This window comes from Doryrhamphus excisus, linkage group LG15 (assembly GCF_037039965.1).
Source record: "Doryrhamphus excisus strain RoL-2023G ecotype Guam linkage group LG15, RoL_Dexc_Guam_v1.1, whole genome shotgun sequence".
Classification (NCBI taxonomy): Eukaryota; Metazoa; Chordata; class Actinopteri; order Syngnathiformes; family Syngnathidae; genus Doryrhamphus; species Doryrhamphus excisus.
In genome coordinates this window covers 10,772,626-10,788,349 of record NC_136371.1, presented here as the reverse complement: position 1 = coordinate 10,788,349, position 15,724 = coordinate 10,772,626, and the positions used below count along the sequence as shown (strand labels likewise).

Sequence of the window (15,724 nt, the reverse complement as noted above, 5' to 3'; positions counted from 1 at the left end):
GTCTTGCCCCTTGACAAATGTCACATTGAGGATACGTTAATTTATTTTAGTGCAAAATAATTAACTGATTTTTTAAAATTGTCTGGGTCAATCATGCACATCATTTGCATATTTGCAGAGAATGCGCCCCCCTTGTGCAAAATGATGGGTTCTGGTCTTGCACTGGTCTTAAAATCTAATTTTATATACCTTGGTAAGTTTTATTTTTGTAATGGGACGTCAGTCTCATAACATAACTTTCTCAAAGTAATTTTCCAAAAATTACAACTTTATTTGTCACGATATTACCACTTATAACAACTTTAATATTTCAGCTTTATGCTACTGAAATGACACTTTTCCCCTCATATTGTTATTCTTGTAAAATTACAACTTTTTCTTCCTCAGAACTGTTCTTCAAAACAGCCCTAGACCATCACACTACCACCACCATATTTTATTATTTGTATCATGTTGGTTTTATATTTTTAGAACGTGCTCCGAGTAGCACTTTGGACACCCCTGACATCAGCCCTTCTGTTTAGCAATGTTGGCAGCAACAGACATTGACGGGGGGGGGGGATTATTGGATTTAAATGCACTATTTGTGAACATCCCAATGCTTTAAATATTGAGAAATGGGATATTTACATGTAATATTGCTTAGGATAATTTAAATGAAAAGTACTACAGCAGAAACTATATGACCTGTTTGGGGTGAAAGAGCATTTAATATGATTGTAAATGAGATGGATGGAGAGTTTATACACTCTGGTAAGGCATGCAGGATACATGTTCATCTCTGCATGCGAACCCAAATGCTTCCATCTCCCAGCTCGCCGTTGCCTTGAGCTTATTTCCTCTTCAGTTTGCTCTGTCATTATCTTCTTCCACTTTCCATTTCAAGGAGAGCATTGAGGGCGTGCTTGCTCCAGCACGTTACAGCAGGTACAGTATCAACGCTGGCCGGGGAAGCCGATTGGTCCTGATCTGTCCTGCTGACATGTTCCACCGTGGCGTGATTGGACAAGGAGCCGCACGTGGACCCTGTGAGTCGCATATCTCGGTCCACCCATGACACAATACATTTCTTTGGAAGCATTGTCAGTTGTGTTGTAATCCAGTAAGTGCTCATTTGTTGTTATGCTCCACCTTGTCTCGTTCTTGTAATCAGGCCACAAGTTTCCCAAGGTTTTAAGGGCTCTTTCCACGGCTAATTCCACTCAGGCTTCATATAGTTGGGGATACACTGGCAGACTTGGTGGCTGTAGTAAAAGCCTGTCAGGCACGCACGTCTGGGAGTCCTGCAAGGTAACCTGTAGCAACTGAAAGAGGAGAAAACATTCCATTACATTCCAGGAGCTAATATGTATCCATCTGTACAAACCACTGCATGAGTTGCTGGCACCAGCACCGTTCATGCTTGAATAAAGACACTGGCATGGGGACCATTTTATGAGAATAAACTTGTAATATTCATTCATTCATTCATTTTCTACCGCTTTTCCTCACGAGGGTCGCGGGGGGTGCTGGAGCCTATCCCAGCTGTCTTCGGGCGAGAGGCGGGGTACACCCTGGACTGGTCGCCAGCCAATCACAGGGCACATATAGACAAACAACCATTCACACTCACATTCATACCTATAGACAATTTGGAGTCACCAATTAACCTAGCATGTTTTTGGAATGTGGGAGGAAACCGGAGTACCCGGAGAAAACCCACGCATGCACGGGGAGAACATACAAACTCAGATGGCTGAGGGTGAAATCGAACCCTGGTCCTCCTAGCTGCGAGGTCTACGCGCTAACCACTCGACCGCAGTGCCACAAAACGACACCATATTATGGGAATAATATTGTGGAATTTCATAATTTTATGAAAAATTTGTTTTATTCCCAGAAAAAATTTGGAATATTCAGAAATTATGTATATACTTTTAAACATAAGCAAAAATTGGGGGAAATGAGAAAAGACTATAAAAATAATCAGCTTTATTGCAATATACTGATGTTTCTATATCTTGTTAGTATATACTTTATAAAATAGCAAAGTGGCCCTTTTTTTCTGGCCATTCCTGACCCCCCCACCCCAAAAAAAAAGTTTTGAAAGATGACTTGCACATCTGAACTTTTCCCTCACGGCTCAGCTCATGTCTGCTTGTGTGTTTTTCTTTGGGCCCTGTCACTCCATCCATCTGCGGCTGCCCGGCGGCATGATAGCTGCTCTGCTCACTGTCAGCGAGTTCAGGCCTCTCGGGTCAGAGGCCTCTCGCATGCGAGCTGTGGGAACCGCAACGCACGCTCGCAGCGGAGACCGTGGTTGGATGCTGGGGATATCTCATGTCCATAAAAGGAAGCATCGAAACAAAAGTCAATGGAGAGTGTTTCGCGCGAGGAATGTTTGACGTCCGTTTACAGCGGCTCATATTTTGTATCGGGGACGGGGGGGGACCACGGCCTCTTATTTGACAAAGCAGCAGATGGATATACATAAGCGCTCATATGTGTCCTCAAGCTTACCTGCAGGTGTTGGGGTTGAAGCGTTTGCCCTGCCGGAGACATGACTGTGGGCTCTCCCTGCACTGACACAGGCAGGTGTCTGGGTTGAGGGGTTGATTCCCAGGACATTGTGCGGCACACACGCAGCCGCACAAGTCCTCGTCCCACCGCTGGCCGACGGGGCACCACTTCCCATCACCCTGACCTTCACACTGACATTCACCTGCAGGGGAACGGATGCCTTCATGATGCATCTCCTGCACATTGAATACGCTGCACCCTCTTACATGTGTTGTGGTCCAGTTTCCAGCCTGGACCGCAGCTGGCCTCGGTGAGCCCATTTCGACAGATGCACTCGCAGCTGGTCTCCTTCAGGACCCTGTTGGGACCGCAGAGAGCCAGCAGCCCCGCGTCCAAAGCCTCTGGAAGCCAACAGAGAAAAAATCGAGACTTTAAGGCGAATAGAATGAAGAGTGTTGGGATTATAAAAATGTCTCTTTGGTATTGAATGACCGTATGAAAGTATTGCTTAACTTATTGCCCCCCCCCCAAAAAATCACACCAGGACCCGGGATGCAACTTAACCTTACATGTATGTATGTTTACTGCAAAATAACCAATGATCTGTGTCATGCATGCACATCCTTTGCACTCACCCGTGTCTTTTTCAGAGTAGATAATGGCATCTGCAGACACGCACATGCAGTTCACCGGGTCCCACAAGAACCCTGAAACACAGGGGACGCTGGGAGGGGAACACCTGGACGGACACACACAGAATAAGTGCGCACGCCTATGACCGACCATGAGCGTGATATGCCCGCTCACAGGTGATCTGTTGCGGCCCGTCTGATGATGGAGTGAAGCGGCCGCTTTGGGAGGCACTCGCACGCCGTGTGGTTGACGAAGGTTACCATGACAACGGAGCGCTCCATCCTGGGTGGAGATAGCTCCATCAGCTGGGAGGACAAAAGGCGGTAAGAGTTGATGACGACGATGACGATTTGCGCCGAGCGCGAGCAGCAGTCATACTCACAGTCTTGTTGACGAGCGCGTGACTGGTGTTTGCGCAATAAAAGGCTTCGTTGGTGCAGCACCCCCCGCAGCGATGCAGCGCCACACAGCGGGGGAGGTAGAACTGACTGGTGGATTCTGGGTACTCTTTGGTGACCTCGATGCACACCTCTCTGGGCTGGCATGAGGTGCGCTGGATCTCTTCTAGGATGACTGGTGGTGTGTGCGTAACTGCGTTAGTGAGTGGCTACGCTTTCAGAAGCGTCAATGTGTGCGGTATTTATACCTCCGAGAGTGCCGTCCACCTTATAGAGAGCATCCTCCCTTAGCTGCACCCACTGATTGTCACGGTTAGGGTGCATGGCCGGGCTTGCCGAGGAGGTGGGAAAAGAGGAGGAGGTGCCAGGCCACGACTTCTTCCTCAGGCAGTGATGAAGCAGATTATATCCAGGGTAGAGAAGCTGGAGTAGCTGATCCATGCTAGTCACGCTCTGTAGGCTGGTGTGGTCATCTGACAACACTGGAGCCTGGAGGACAGGAAGGAAGAAGTCGCGGCTTTATGAAAAAATAATAATTTACAGTGATTCAAATTTATGATACATACATTTTACATTTAAACATTGGTTGTCACGCGACGGTCATGTGACTATTTTGGCTTTTAAGTCGTATGGTCCTGTGTCTTTTAGTTCTTTGTTTTTATTTATACTTTTATTGCTTTGTTTCTTGTTTTTAATATTTTAATATCTATTTTACTATTTTATTTCTTAAATTATCTTTCAGTTTTGGATTATTACTTTTTATTTTTACTAGTCTGTGCAGCACTTTGGAAACTCTGTTTATAAAATGTGCTATATAAATGAAATGTATTGGATTGGATTGGATACAGCCTCCCCAAAATGGCGTCGTGTGTCAGGTAAGCTAGCTCGTTTCAGAAAGTGTATTTTCTGCTCCTTTTGAACTCAACATGCATAAAATGGGTATCAAACATTACACAACTGTTCTTACATTTCTTGAATTGATTTATGTAAAACAATCCATAAATATATCTAGCTTGTCCTCTTTGAATTGCTATACAAAGCCACAATAGCAAACATGCTTATAGCTTATAGCCTCTCGGTAAACTTCACGGTTTCAATTATATGTAATGAATATTTAAAGGAATACATTTACCACGAGCACCCAATGTGAGATATATGTAACATGACATACATGAATTAGTGGTTTTTTTTAGCATCACAACTTTAAATATGTGTATCACAGGTTGACATGTGCGAGTATTGACCGAGTCGTTCAAAACTCGCGAGTGTTCCACTGAATCCATAAACTCATCTCTGTTAACTTGTTCAATTCCTCACCCCTGCTACCGCTAGCTGAATTTAAAAAAGAAAATCAGGCAACATGTCATGGCAACATGATGGGTAATTCGAGTGAATCGAGTAACAAATTCACAACATTTGTGAATTGTGCGACGGCTTGATTCAATACCCAGTTCACTTTGGGGAGTGACTTATAATAAGTCAAATTAGTAAAAAGAATCTCGTTTTGAGAAGATGTACAAGTATAGAATGAGTCGTTCATAAATCACGAGTATTTCACTGAATTGGGACTCACGGGTACTTGATTTGTTAACTCTTTCAATTACTCACTCCTGCTCGTGCTAGCTACATTAAAAAATGTACAAAAATGTTCAAACATGTCAGGACGTGATTAATGCAGGCCAAGTCGTGGGAGGTGGCTGAATTTTACGCGCATACGCTCTGTGATGGGTGATTCGAGTGAGTTGAGAACCCGATTCACACAGGTTTCTGTGTATACGCTCGGTGATAAGTGAATCGATAACACGTGTGATCTGGGGCTATATTCCGCATCATTTCCTTTAAACGGAGATGGGGCTGGCTTCTTATGGGTTAAAGTTGTGTCGCACCACAGACTGTGTTCATCACTAACGTCAGCAGGAAATTCCGATGAAGAGAATCAAACCGAATTCTCCTTTTGAAGTCGTCAATTGCCAGTGTGTCGTAACATGTTGCCGGTGGCTGCTGTTTGCTATTGCAAATTGGGTTGTGTTCAAACTTTCTTTTCATTCATTCATTTCCTCTCTTTCCCTCATGTCTTTGCAATGCCGACATGAGGTCATCGCTGTGGGAGTGTGAGGTCATGTTGTACCAATGACCAGTCCAGTACTGTGGGGTGTGTCCGCTTTAAGCAACGTGCGGCCTGTTGTTTTCACTATGCAATGACTTCATAGTTCCTTCGTTTGTCTCTGCTCTTTGTTGAAGAGAAACGGGGAAAAACGATAAACTGATGCCAATGTTTGTAGCGTCCTTGACTACCTTTCCTCGTGAAGAGTGAGATGTTCATCAATTTCTTGGTCAGGTTCCAGGCTACATGACATCCTCCACTTCTCATGGTCCCAGAGTCACGTTGTAGAAGTTATAGTAATTCGTCTCTTACGGTGAATTTAGTTCAGACCCAACCGTAATAAATGAATAGTACCAGTCCTTATTTATTAATCCAATATATTTGTATATTGAGTGTTTACAACCATCAAAATGTAAATATTAGAAATGTGTTCCAGTGCTCGGGGAGCTGGTGACGTCAGAGTTGAGTTTGAGCTTGGCTTGGGTTACGGCCACAACAGCAGCCAGCGTTAGGGATTATTTAGCCTCTTGTGGGACCTCCAATAAAAGTCTCTTGTTCCAGGGCTTGTGTGTCTCACCGAACATCACAGTAACATTACTGACACCTAGTGACCAGTGTGTGATACTACATATCATCTTCATAGTCTTCTGAATGCCTTATTTTTGTATTCATTCACTTCATTTAACATTTTTTTACACTTGAAAATGAATAATTTGTGTTTAAAAAAAATGTAAAATCTGCTTATATATGTGTTATATTTTTGAAGAACCATGATAGAGGGAAGTTGCAAAGCACAGGAGTATAATCTAGTTTTGCTGTCCTGGTTGGTAGATTTCCATGCTGTTTTCTACCATTTGGTTAATATGGAGGTTACCAGTAGCAAGTATCCAACTGTAATTTGGCCACACCTAGCTTTTTGCCATTTTCCTTGTAGATTGCTGTTGTTGAGCTTCCTTATGGTAGTTCCTGTTGGCCAAGTTGAGGTAACATGCATTCTAACCTCGGTTCTAGTACACCCCAGTCTTTGTATCATTCACTGACCTTGTGACACAAAATCAAGGTATCACCATCTTGGAGCAACATGGGAATAGGAATGGTACACGATGGCTGTTTAACGGTACGTGCTGTATGTGTGCTGTCTACTGTGGTACGTCCATGTTTGTGGAAGTTCTCACCTGGGTTCCCATGTCCTTGGCTGGGTAGTAGTCCATGTAGTCTTGTCCTGAGCACAAGTTGCTAACATTAAGAATCCATAGGAGCACGGCTGGTATCAACATAGTGAGGAGGAGGTGAGGATGTGGATGAGAGTCGAGCTGAAGTGAAAGTAAGGGTGGAGGAAGAAGAAGAAGAAGGAGATGGAGGTTTGTCACAGGCTGCGATTGTGTCCTGTGGTCATTTCTAGCCGGGGACAAAGTTGCTCTTCCGGCACAGGTTGTTAGAATCTGGGAAGCCAGCGGAATCCAGCATGATGGAGAAAAAGGTCTACTCTGGGTCACGGCGCGCCTCCTATGTCGGTGTGCGTCACCTCAGAGGATGTGTGACGTCTCGTCTCGCCGCATGTGTGTCTCAGGTGGGACGTCAGGCGAGGTGGCCCTCTTTTTTTTTTTGGTTGCTTCTCCTCGCCCTTCACACTTGCCTTCTTTATCTCTTTATTTTTCTTTTCTCCTCACACGGCAGCAGCTGCACTCTTCCCTCCCTCTTGTCTCCTGCTCAGACTATCCGTCTCTTCCTTCAGGGCAAAAAACCTTAAAATGTGACATGCAAACGAACACGCAGCGCATCCGAGAGAGTTAAAAGGCGGGAAAATGAATTCCAAAATGCTGTCAACACTGCAGAAAGCGAGGCGAGTCTGGTTTTTGCAGGGTTGGAAACTCTCATGTGAGAAAGAAGCGCGGCTGCAGGCAAACGTCCTGGTGGAGTAAAGGAGAAAGAACACCAGAATGGGAGATTGTGGGTGGAGCCCAGTATCTGGGGGATGATTTATGCATTATAACTGGTTATACTGGCACTCGTTCTTTTCCTTTTTTCACAGAAATTGCAGGCTTTTTTCCCTAATGCCATTGACTATTTTTACTCCACATTCCTCATCCCCGTCCATCACACGTTCCTCATCCCCAAGCCATCTTTCTTCCATTCACATGTTGAAGGAGTGCATGCTCACCTCTGCTTCTAAGTGCCTTTTTATTGGCTGTTAGCTGTCTGCTGCACGGTTTCTGCTTTACATCATTCTGCTGCGCTTCTTCCGCTAATGAAAAATGAAATGACACCTTTTTCCTGTCGTGCACTTCTCCTCTCCACGATGCTTTTAGTGCCCAAGGTCAAGCTTTGCATACTTCCATGAGTGCCCCAAGGCTGAGGGCATGTGTGTCAAAGGAGGAGGAGGAGGAAAGGTGATCAGCAGAAACCCGACTTTGAGTTATTATCTTACACCCCCAGCCCGCCCCACCCCCGCCCTCCCAAGGTGAAGCGGGACGGCGGAATACATTATAAGGACAGACGAGACTTGAAACAGACAAAGACGAGAGGATGGAGCCAAGCTGTGAGAAAGGGGAGTGTCTGGGAACTGCTTGGCTGGGGGAAAAAAAACATCCGATCCCCCCCCCCCCTCTCTCTCTCTTTGGCAGCCTTCTGAAGGATTAGAGACGCACACGCACGCACACGGTGGCAAGTGTCTGCATGCAGGTACGCTTTATGTGTTGAAATCTGTGCAAGCCAAACTCCACATTCCAGTCATTGCTGTCTCCATCTTATCATGTGAGCTCACGGCAGAGAATTAGATATGAGAGATGTGTTTTTATATATTGCTGGCCTTGCGTTTGTGTTTAGAAGTTTGTGGGCAAATGTGATTACAAATTGGTTGAACTTGTTGTCTTCTTTATTTGTTTGATGATATTTCTGGTGCTCCCCTGGTGTAATAATACAGAAGTATGGACAACCCCTTCCAAAAGACAACACAGAGAAAGCATGTGACTTAAGGAAGCAAGGTGGGGGTGAAGGAAACCCAAGTACTTGTCAAAGGCATCAAGGAACTGGAGAAATATCGAAGATGATATCATCACCCAAATAGAAAACTCAGATTTCATATATTTCTCTCAGATGCAACTATTATATACTGAAGTATAATTCCTAGCATTTCATACGTGTCAAAGAATGTGATTGAAAGTTACATTTAGTTTATGGAATAGTTGAGGACAAGTCCTCAATGGGACAAAGGTTTGTGGAGTTTCCTGGCCATGGACCCAACATTTTTGTTATGTTTTGTTCCCCGAGCCAGTTAGTTATCACTTTTGCCTCAAGGCCAGCTGCTCCACCATGCTGGAAAAAGCATGAATGGTTGGAAGAAGGCGATGTTTTGGTACCATCCTTTATTCATGGCCCCTTTGCTGACAAGCAACCCCACACGCAGGCCAGTCACCATAACACATTTTGATCATTGTGCTACAAATTCATTCATTTTCTACCGCTTTTCCTCACAAGGGTCATGGGGGGGTGCTGGAGCCACACAGAGATGGCCGAGGGTAGAATTGAACCCCGGTCTCCTAGCTGTGCGGTACACCCCGGACTGGTTGACAGCCAATCACAGGGCACATATAGACAAACAACCATTCACACTCACATTCATATCTATGGACAATTTGGAGTGGCCAATTAACCTAGCATGTTTTTGGAATGTTTTTGGAATGTGGGAGGAAACCGGAGTTCCCAGAGAAAACCCACGCGTGCACGGGGAGAGCATGCAAACTCCACACAGAGATGGCCGAGGGTGGAATTGAACCATGGTCTCCTAGCTGTGAGGTCTGTGCGCTAACCACTCGACCGCCGTGTGGCCCACATTTTGATCATTGTAATACATTCATTTTCTACCGCTTTTCCTCACGAGGGTTGCGGGGGTGCTGGAGCCTATCCCAGCTGTCTTTGGGCGAGAGGCGGGGTACACCCTGGACTGGTCGTCAGCCAATCGCAGGGCACATATAGACAAACAACCATTCACACTCACATTCATACCTATGGACAATTTGAAGTCACCAATTAACCTAGCATGTTTTTGGAATGTGGGAGGAAACCGGAGTACCCGGAGAAAACCCACGCATGCACAGGGAGAACATGCAAACTCCACACAGAGATGGCCGAGGGTGGAATTGAACCCTGGTCTCCTGTGAGGTCTGCGCGCTAACCACTAGTCCGCCGTGCTACAAATTATCATTGATAATCAATGTGACAACATTTTGGAAACCATTTTTTCATTCACATTTGAACCACTAGAAGGTACCCAGGTACCCAAGGAGAGTGTACTGGTGTGAGCCACACAAGCTTGACACAGACGTTGCCTGTACATATGTTGTTTAAAATGTATGCCATATAGCCGTATTGAATGGTTACATTTGTGATCACGCACCATTTGTAAGATTATTGGATTCAGTCAAAATTTGTACTCCAGTATTGATATAGTTACTGTCAACGTTTATAGTAGGTTCATAGTGTGTACTTCCTCCCATCTGATATCTTGTGTAGTAGAAGTCCTGCCCAAGTCAAACACTAGTAGTCTAAATCATGCAGATTTCCTCATGACCTCACATTGTTATCATTATTACTAGTAGGCTTTTTGAACTATGCAGTCACACCAGTGGTTTTTGGGTTTTTTGTTTACTTCTCAGTGCTTAATGTGTTAGTGCACAGTGCAAACTGAGTAACAGTTCACTAGAGGTACCTAGATTTTCAGTATGAATATGGAGAAACCATTGTTGTCCTCCATTCTGTTGTACACTAATCTATGGAGCCGCAACTCTGCCATTCCGATTTGACATTGTATAAAAATATTGTATTGAAGTGAAATGATATCTTGTTTTTATGCAGACATTAGAAAAACTGAATAATTGTGTTTTTATACTGTGGCTTGTGATGGTCATAACATCATACCATTCATATTTTATTCACTCGGCTTCCAAATTCCAACAGCGTGATCCTCCAGCGCCATCGAGTGGTTGAGAGTTTGCGATGCACAATGTTTTGACACGATTGTCTTTCTGGATGATGTATCGTCTGTTAAATTTGCAGATTGACTGACGTCTGAAACGTTCGCTTTTTGAGGCTGGAAGAAAAAAAAATTCGTCACGAACAGGATTCGAACCTGTGCGGGGAAACCCCATTGGATTTCGAGTCCAACGCCTTAACCTCTCGGCCACCGTGACTACGCAACGCAATGGAGGATTTTTGAACTTAAATGAATAAACAAATCTAGACTTGTGTAGCCATGCATGACCAACATGGCCACCTAGTTCCGTCCCTTTTACTATTAGTCTGATCCGTTTACAGCGTACATTAATCGCCATTTTGGGAAGTAACTTATAGTGTACACATTGAGACTGCATACATATAATGGATTCCCTGCTGTCACTAACGGCGTTGTATTGCATTCCAATGCAATTGTAACGTATGGGTGGTTGTGGGCTTCTGGCTGTTTTGTTTGGGTCCTTAACAATTGACCAAAATGATTTCTACGCATCGCTATCAACAGACGCAAAAATCCGTGCAAATAACCAGCTCGCGTTTTGTCCCACGGGCCCAGAATGCAGCACCAGAGGAATTACATTATGATTGGCTACTTTAGGCCCCGCCTTCTTAATGGGAAGTTGTTCTTCGGTGCAGTTCACCGACAACTCATAAGCGAAAATGATTAACTGGAAGGTAAATGACCTCAGATATATCGTGTCACAGGAACGGTTAACTTATCTGCGTATTGTAACTCGTCGACCGGGTTGTGTTCATTTCTACAAGACGTGAACCGTCTGAGCTGCGCGAGCTTCATGCTAATGCTATGTTCCTACTAATAACAACACTAGGATGTTGTTGGTTTATGTCCTTGTCGTGAATGCGAGCCTAGCTAGACGATGATGAACGTGTGTGACCCCAGCTAAAGTGTACAGTTACACCGCATGAATGATTGTGTCACTCGGTGTGTAGTCAGGGCAGGCGTATCGAGCCAAATATCGATATCATCGATGCCAAGGGTAATATCCGTATAGGATCCATACCAGAGTGATATTTTGGAGTACAGTCTGTTCATTTTTGACAGTCTGATTGTTGTGTTGGTCATAGGGTTGCATTAGGATTAGGAAGACTTGTTCATTTGTCACAAATTATTTTGTTGTCTGTCTGACGTGTTTGTCCTGTTTGTCCAAAATCGTAAAACTATTCAAGAATCTCAAAAATAAATCAAGAAATACTAGCACTGTTTTTACTTTTTATGGGAACGATATCAAAACATGAAGTATCGCCCACCACGAGTGTGCAGCTGCCAGGCTTTCTCAACCAAGCCCATCCCTCTTTTTGACACTGGGACAGATTTAGCATCCCGCCCAGATTTCCCAGGCCTTTGTGGGTGTAAAATATCGTATGAGGAGAAACATCTATCCCATGAGGATCTCTTCTTTCAGTCAGTCCTTGTCACTTAATTTCTGTCTCTTTGTTGTCAGGCTTTGGACAACGTACCCATACTCTTGTACATCTTGGCCCTGAAAACGCTGATTCTGTGTTTGGGCTTTGCTGGGGTGAAGATCTACCAAAGTAAGAAGGCTGAGGCGGCGCTGAAGCAGCAGCAAGCCGAGAGGAGGAAGCTGGCTCAGCGGACACAAGAGCTCATTGACAACTTGAAGGAAGACTGAGACCAGTCAGGTGCATTTGGTACTACATCGGACATATTAAGTCCATCTTTTTCATAGCTTGTAGTCTCACCGGGTCTCTCTTCACTTTACAGGTGAAACGACACAAGGTCCACTATGTCAGTTTTATACATTTCTTACCGTTTTTCTGCTTTCTACATGTAGCCATGAGTACCACACTATGTATTTATTGTAGTTTCTTGTCTAAATGTCATGTGTGCTAGGGGTTATTTTTTTTTAATGTGGATGATTATTAAACCCCAATGAATGACAGCAGTACCTGGGTTTTATCCTTTCTATTTTTTCTCCACTTTACAGAGAAAGGCAGATAAACTTGCTTTCAAATGTCTTTTATTAATTTATACAGTGAAATATCCATGATTTCATTTATCACTCATACAAAAACAGTAAGCAACCAGGTTAATACGCATACTCTTCACCTCTAAGTAGACAAAGTCATCTTCTGGATCAGCGGTCTGCTTGCAGACAAGACAGCAGACATGATGAGAGTCGAGATATTCTACCAGCAAGCTGTGCAGCTTGTGCTTGGAGACGAGGAGAGCGGCTTGCTGTAGCGAGGGGCCAAGCCTGGGTTTGCATGGATGGGAATGCAGCGCTTAAGACAAAAGGCGACCAAGGAGAACAAGTGGGCCCAAAGGGTGGTGGCAGCTGTAGCTGGTGGTTGGATGGATGATGCCTGTCAGAGGCAGGAGATGGTGGAATGGTTGGACAAGCGAACGTCAAGGTAACGGGTTTAAAGTACCTGTTCCGTGATGTCTGCGGGGAAATGAAAGCTGGCCGGTCGTCTTTTTGCGGGCTCGCCATGGCAACATATTCATCCCAAGGGGCAGCGGAGGAACTGCGGCTGGCCTGCGGTGACATCATCATGTATCCTTGACCCGCTTCCTCACCTGGTGCAGCACAAGTCCCTTCACTGCCAGTCTGCATCATCATGTCCATGTAGCCGTCACGCTCGGGCGTGGTGTTGCCGTGTTTGCTGGGGGAAGAGTCAGGTTCTGTTGTGTCACTATGTGCATGTGCTTGCATCGGGAGAGGACCAACTGGTCTCCCTTTTGAGGACTTGTCTCTGTATTTGGGTCTGCAGCGTTTAGGGACCAGGAGCTGACTGTGGTTTGTGGTGGGGGATCGGCTGAAATCCGGAAGAACCCGAAGCGCTCGGACGGCGTCTCGGACCGCTTCATGAATGTGCTGAGCCACGGCGGGGTTTCCTGTCAAAGCAAAAGCAGTGGAATCACGGTCCTGTGATGAGGCAGCATAAAGCTGGTGATCACCTTGGTCCTTCGCTTCCACCCAGATCTCTCCGGGACCGATGGGCACCGACCGACCAAGCTCAAAAAAAAAGGATCCGTCCAAGTGGCCGAAGCGACGCACGCTGAGCAGGGGTATTGTGATGGAGGGCAAATCGCAGCACGCTCCCACTTGGACCAGGATGAGAGAGGTCGCAGTGAGGCAGAGACGGAGCTCCTCTGCGAGGCACTTGGAGCGACCCAGACCTCGAGGCTTCACCGAGACCTGCCAAACCTTGAACAGTAAAAGTGGTTGCGTTTATTCAACTTCAATAAATGTCTCAAAAACACTAGATTCTTGCATATGGTAAGCGGAAAGCACAGCTCAGCATTTTTAATATAAAATATTTAATCATTTTAATATTAATAAATGTATAAATGACAATAAAAATACTATATTAAAAATGTACACATTAAATATAATGTCATTTTTTACATTGTTTAAAATACAATATAAATGATACAAATAAAAATGTATTTATGAACTAGCATCCTGGCTGGACATAAGTCACCTCAGTGAAGAAGCTGGCAGGCGGCAGCGTGCAGTAGCCATCATCCTCATCATCGCACCCTTGCTCTTCATCCTCACGCTCCTCCGTCAACATCTTCTTGAGGGCCCGATACCAGCCTTCTTGGTCCTGCTGGTCCTCTGCCACCAGCACCAGGGTCTGGTCCTGAGCATACAGCGCCACCGTGAGGCCTTTCCTGGAGCTGCCCAGGGAGCCGACACCAATGCAGCACCTCAGGTAAATCACTCTGGGAAAGAGGAAGCCATTGAATTCCTTAAAACGCTGCTTCGAGAGACAAACATCTAACAAAAAGGCACTTCATTTACAAACCCTTGCTTGCTGGGCCCAAACAGCACAGCTTTTCCAGAAGACTTCTCCATGGCTGCAAACTTCTCCAGAGACTTGTACCACTCCAGCCGACTCGGGCCAGTGTGACTACCCGCTCTGAGGACAAAATATCTTCTGTGGTTCCTCTCAAGCTTCCCCAGGTAGCCTTGTTTGACCACATCGCTCTGCTGCCCACAGGAGCTCATCAGGGTTCCCACCAGAGGGATGGAGGCTCGGCTGTTGCGGTAGAGGTCCAGCCCTCCTACATGATGGTCCGGCTCGCCAGCTCTGATCTGGGTCTCACACTCACTGCAGGAGGACCACATTTGCTCGGAGCTGGAAGCTCTCCTCTTGTGCCGGTCAACCGTCTCCTTCATGTCCAGAGGGAAACCTGCACCGTCACAGACGGGAGTGAGTTAACACAATACATCTAAAAAGTCCTTCATCATAACTGGATATATCATAACTATGTCGCCCGCAGTCTCAAATCATAACATTGTATTAAATACTGAAACACTAAAACAGTTTCTATTCCAATGCCACACATTTTGGGGGAATTTATTTGAAGACACTGACGAAACTGCTGTGTCAAAACTAGCTGATCTAAATTGACCAACACATTAGCTAGCTAAGTCAATCCTGTGGGTTGAGCCAAACTCACCTGATTTGAACAGGTAAACATTACATCTGCGAGTATGCGCGGTTAGATTAGTTTCATTTTCTAGTTGAGCTCAAATTAACGGTTAAAAGCATTTTCTGTCTCAATGGTGCTCAGGTGCACGAAAGCGCTAATCAGTGTGGCCTTCATGATCAGCTCGTACAAACCGAACATTCTATCCTCTTCATTTGCTCCCCATTGAGGGGGAGCGGTACAGTGATGCCAGATGGAAAATGACAAATTGTGGTAATTTGATTAAAATACCATACGTGCTCTATTTGACCGTCGGATACAGTAAACCCTGACCACAGACCGTGTATAGTTGTAGTTGTATGTTGTAGTTTTGCCTCTAAATAAACTAGCAGCACTGTCGGAGAAAAACTGCTACTGGCAGAACAGTGCCCCCACCTGGCTGTAAAGAGACACGACAAAGCACAACATCAATGCAATGCAGGATGTACTGTTTGATTATTTTGACTTTTAATATTTCAACTGAATGCTTCTAAAATTATGTTTTACTAATAATACTACGACAAGCTGGGCCGATACTGATACTGTCTTTCATATTGGTAGTATCAGTATTTGGGTCAATCCTGTGAAATACTGTGAAAAGTGAATAACCTATAGAGT

The 15,724-nt window shown here is 45.0% G+C and overlaps 3 protein-coding genes and 1 non-coding gene across 6 annotated transcripts; 1 reads left to right on the top strand and 3 right to left on the bottom strand.

The window, feature by feature from the left end:
* Positions 1-613: 613 nt before the first annotated feature.
* Positions 614-7,668, bottom strand: LOC131104445 (vascular endothelial growth factor C-like). The gene is made up of 8 exons (XM_058051623.2): positions 6,810-7,668; positions 3,779-4,019; positions 3,515-3,705; positions 3,307-3,437; positions 3,135-3,238; positions 2,766-2,900; positions 2,500-2,701; positions 614-1,304 (listed from the first exon to the last, which is right to left on the bottom strand). The coding sequence occupies exons 1-8, from the start codon at positions 6,909-6,911 to the stop codon at positions 1,193-1,195; spliced, it is 1,218 nt and encodes a 405-aa protein (XP_057907606.1). The 5' UTR covers positions 6,912-7,668; the 3' UTR covers positions 614-1,192.
* Positions 7,669-10,741: 3,073 nt separating this feature from the next.
* trnas-cga (transfer RNA serine (anticodon CGA)) lies at positions 10,742-10,823 on the bottom strand. The gene has a single exon. It is a non-coding gene; the product is annotated as a tRNA-Ser (tRNA).
* Positions 10,824-11,246: 423 nt separating this feature from the next.
* smim11 (small integral membrane protein 11) lies at positions 11,247-12,569 on the top strand. Of its 2 annotated transcripts, none has more exons than XM_058051491.2 (3): positions 11,247-11,319; positions 12,108-12,306; positions 12,389-12,569. In XM_058051491.2, the coding sequence occupies exons 1-2, from the start codon at positions 11,305-11,307 to the stop codon at positions 12,294-12,296; spliced, it is 204 nt and encodes a 67-aa protein (XP_057907474.1). In that variant the 5' UTR covers positions 11,247-11,304; the 3' UTR covers positions 12,297-12,306; positions 12,389-12,569. The 2 variants fall into 2 exon arrangements, with proteins under 2 accessions (XP_057907474.1, XP_057907475.1); XM_058051492.2 differs by having other exon boundaries at positions 12,108-12,315.
* A 54-nt stretch (positions 12,570-12,623) lies between these two features.
* On the bottom strand, positions 12,624-15,257 carry LOC131104383 (insulin receptor substrate 1-B-like). 2 transcript variants are annotated; one of them, XM_058051490.2, is made up of 6 exons: positions 15,098-15,257; positions 14,440-14,827; positions 14,113-14,356; positions 13,586-13,835; positions 13,057-13,522; positions 12,624-12,990 (listed from the first exon to the last, which is right to left on the bottom strand). In XM_058051490.2, the coding sequence occupies exons 2-6, from the start codon at positions 14,811-14,813 to the stop codon at positions 12,762-12,764; spliced, it is 1,563 nt and encodes a 520-aa protein (XP_057907473.2). In that variant the 5' UTR covers positions 14,814-14,827; positions 15,098-15,257; the 3' UTR covers positions 12,624-12,761. The 2 variants fall into 2 exon arrangements, with proteins under 2 accessions (XP_057907473.2, XP_057907472.2); XM_058051489.2 differs by having other exon boundaries at positions 12,624-13,522.
* Between the last annotated feature and the right edge of the window lie 467 nt (positions 15,258-15,724).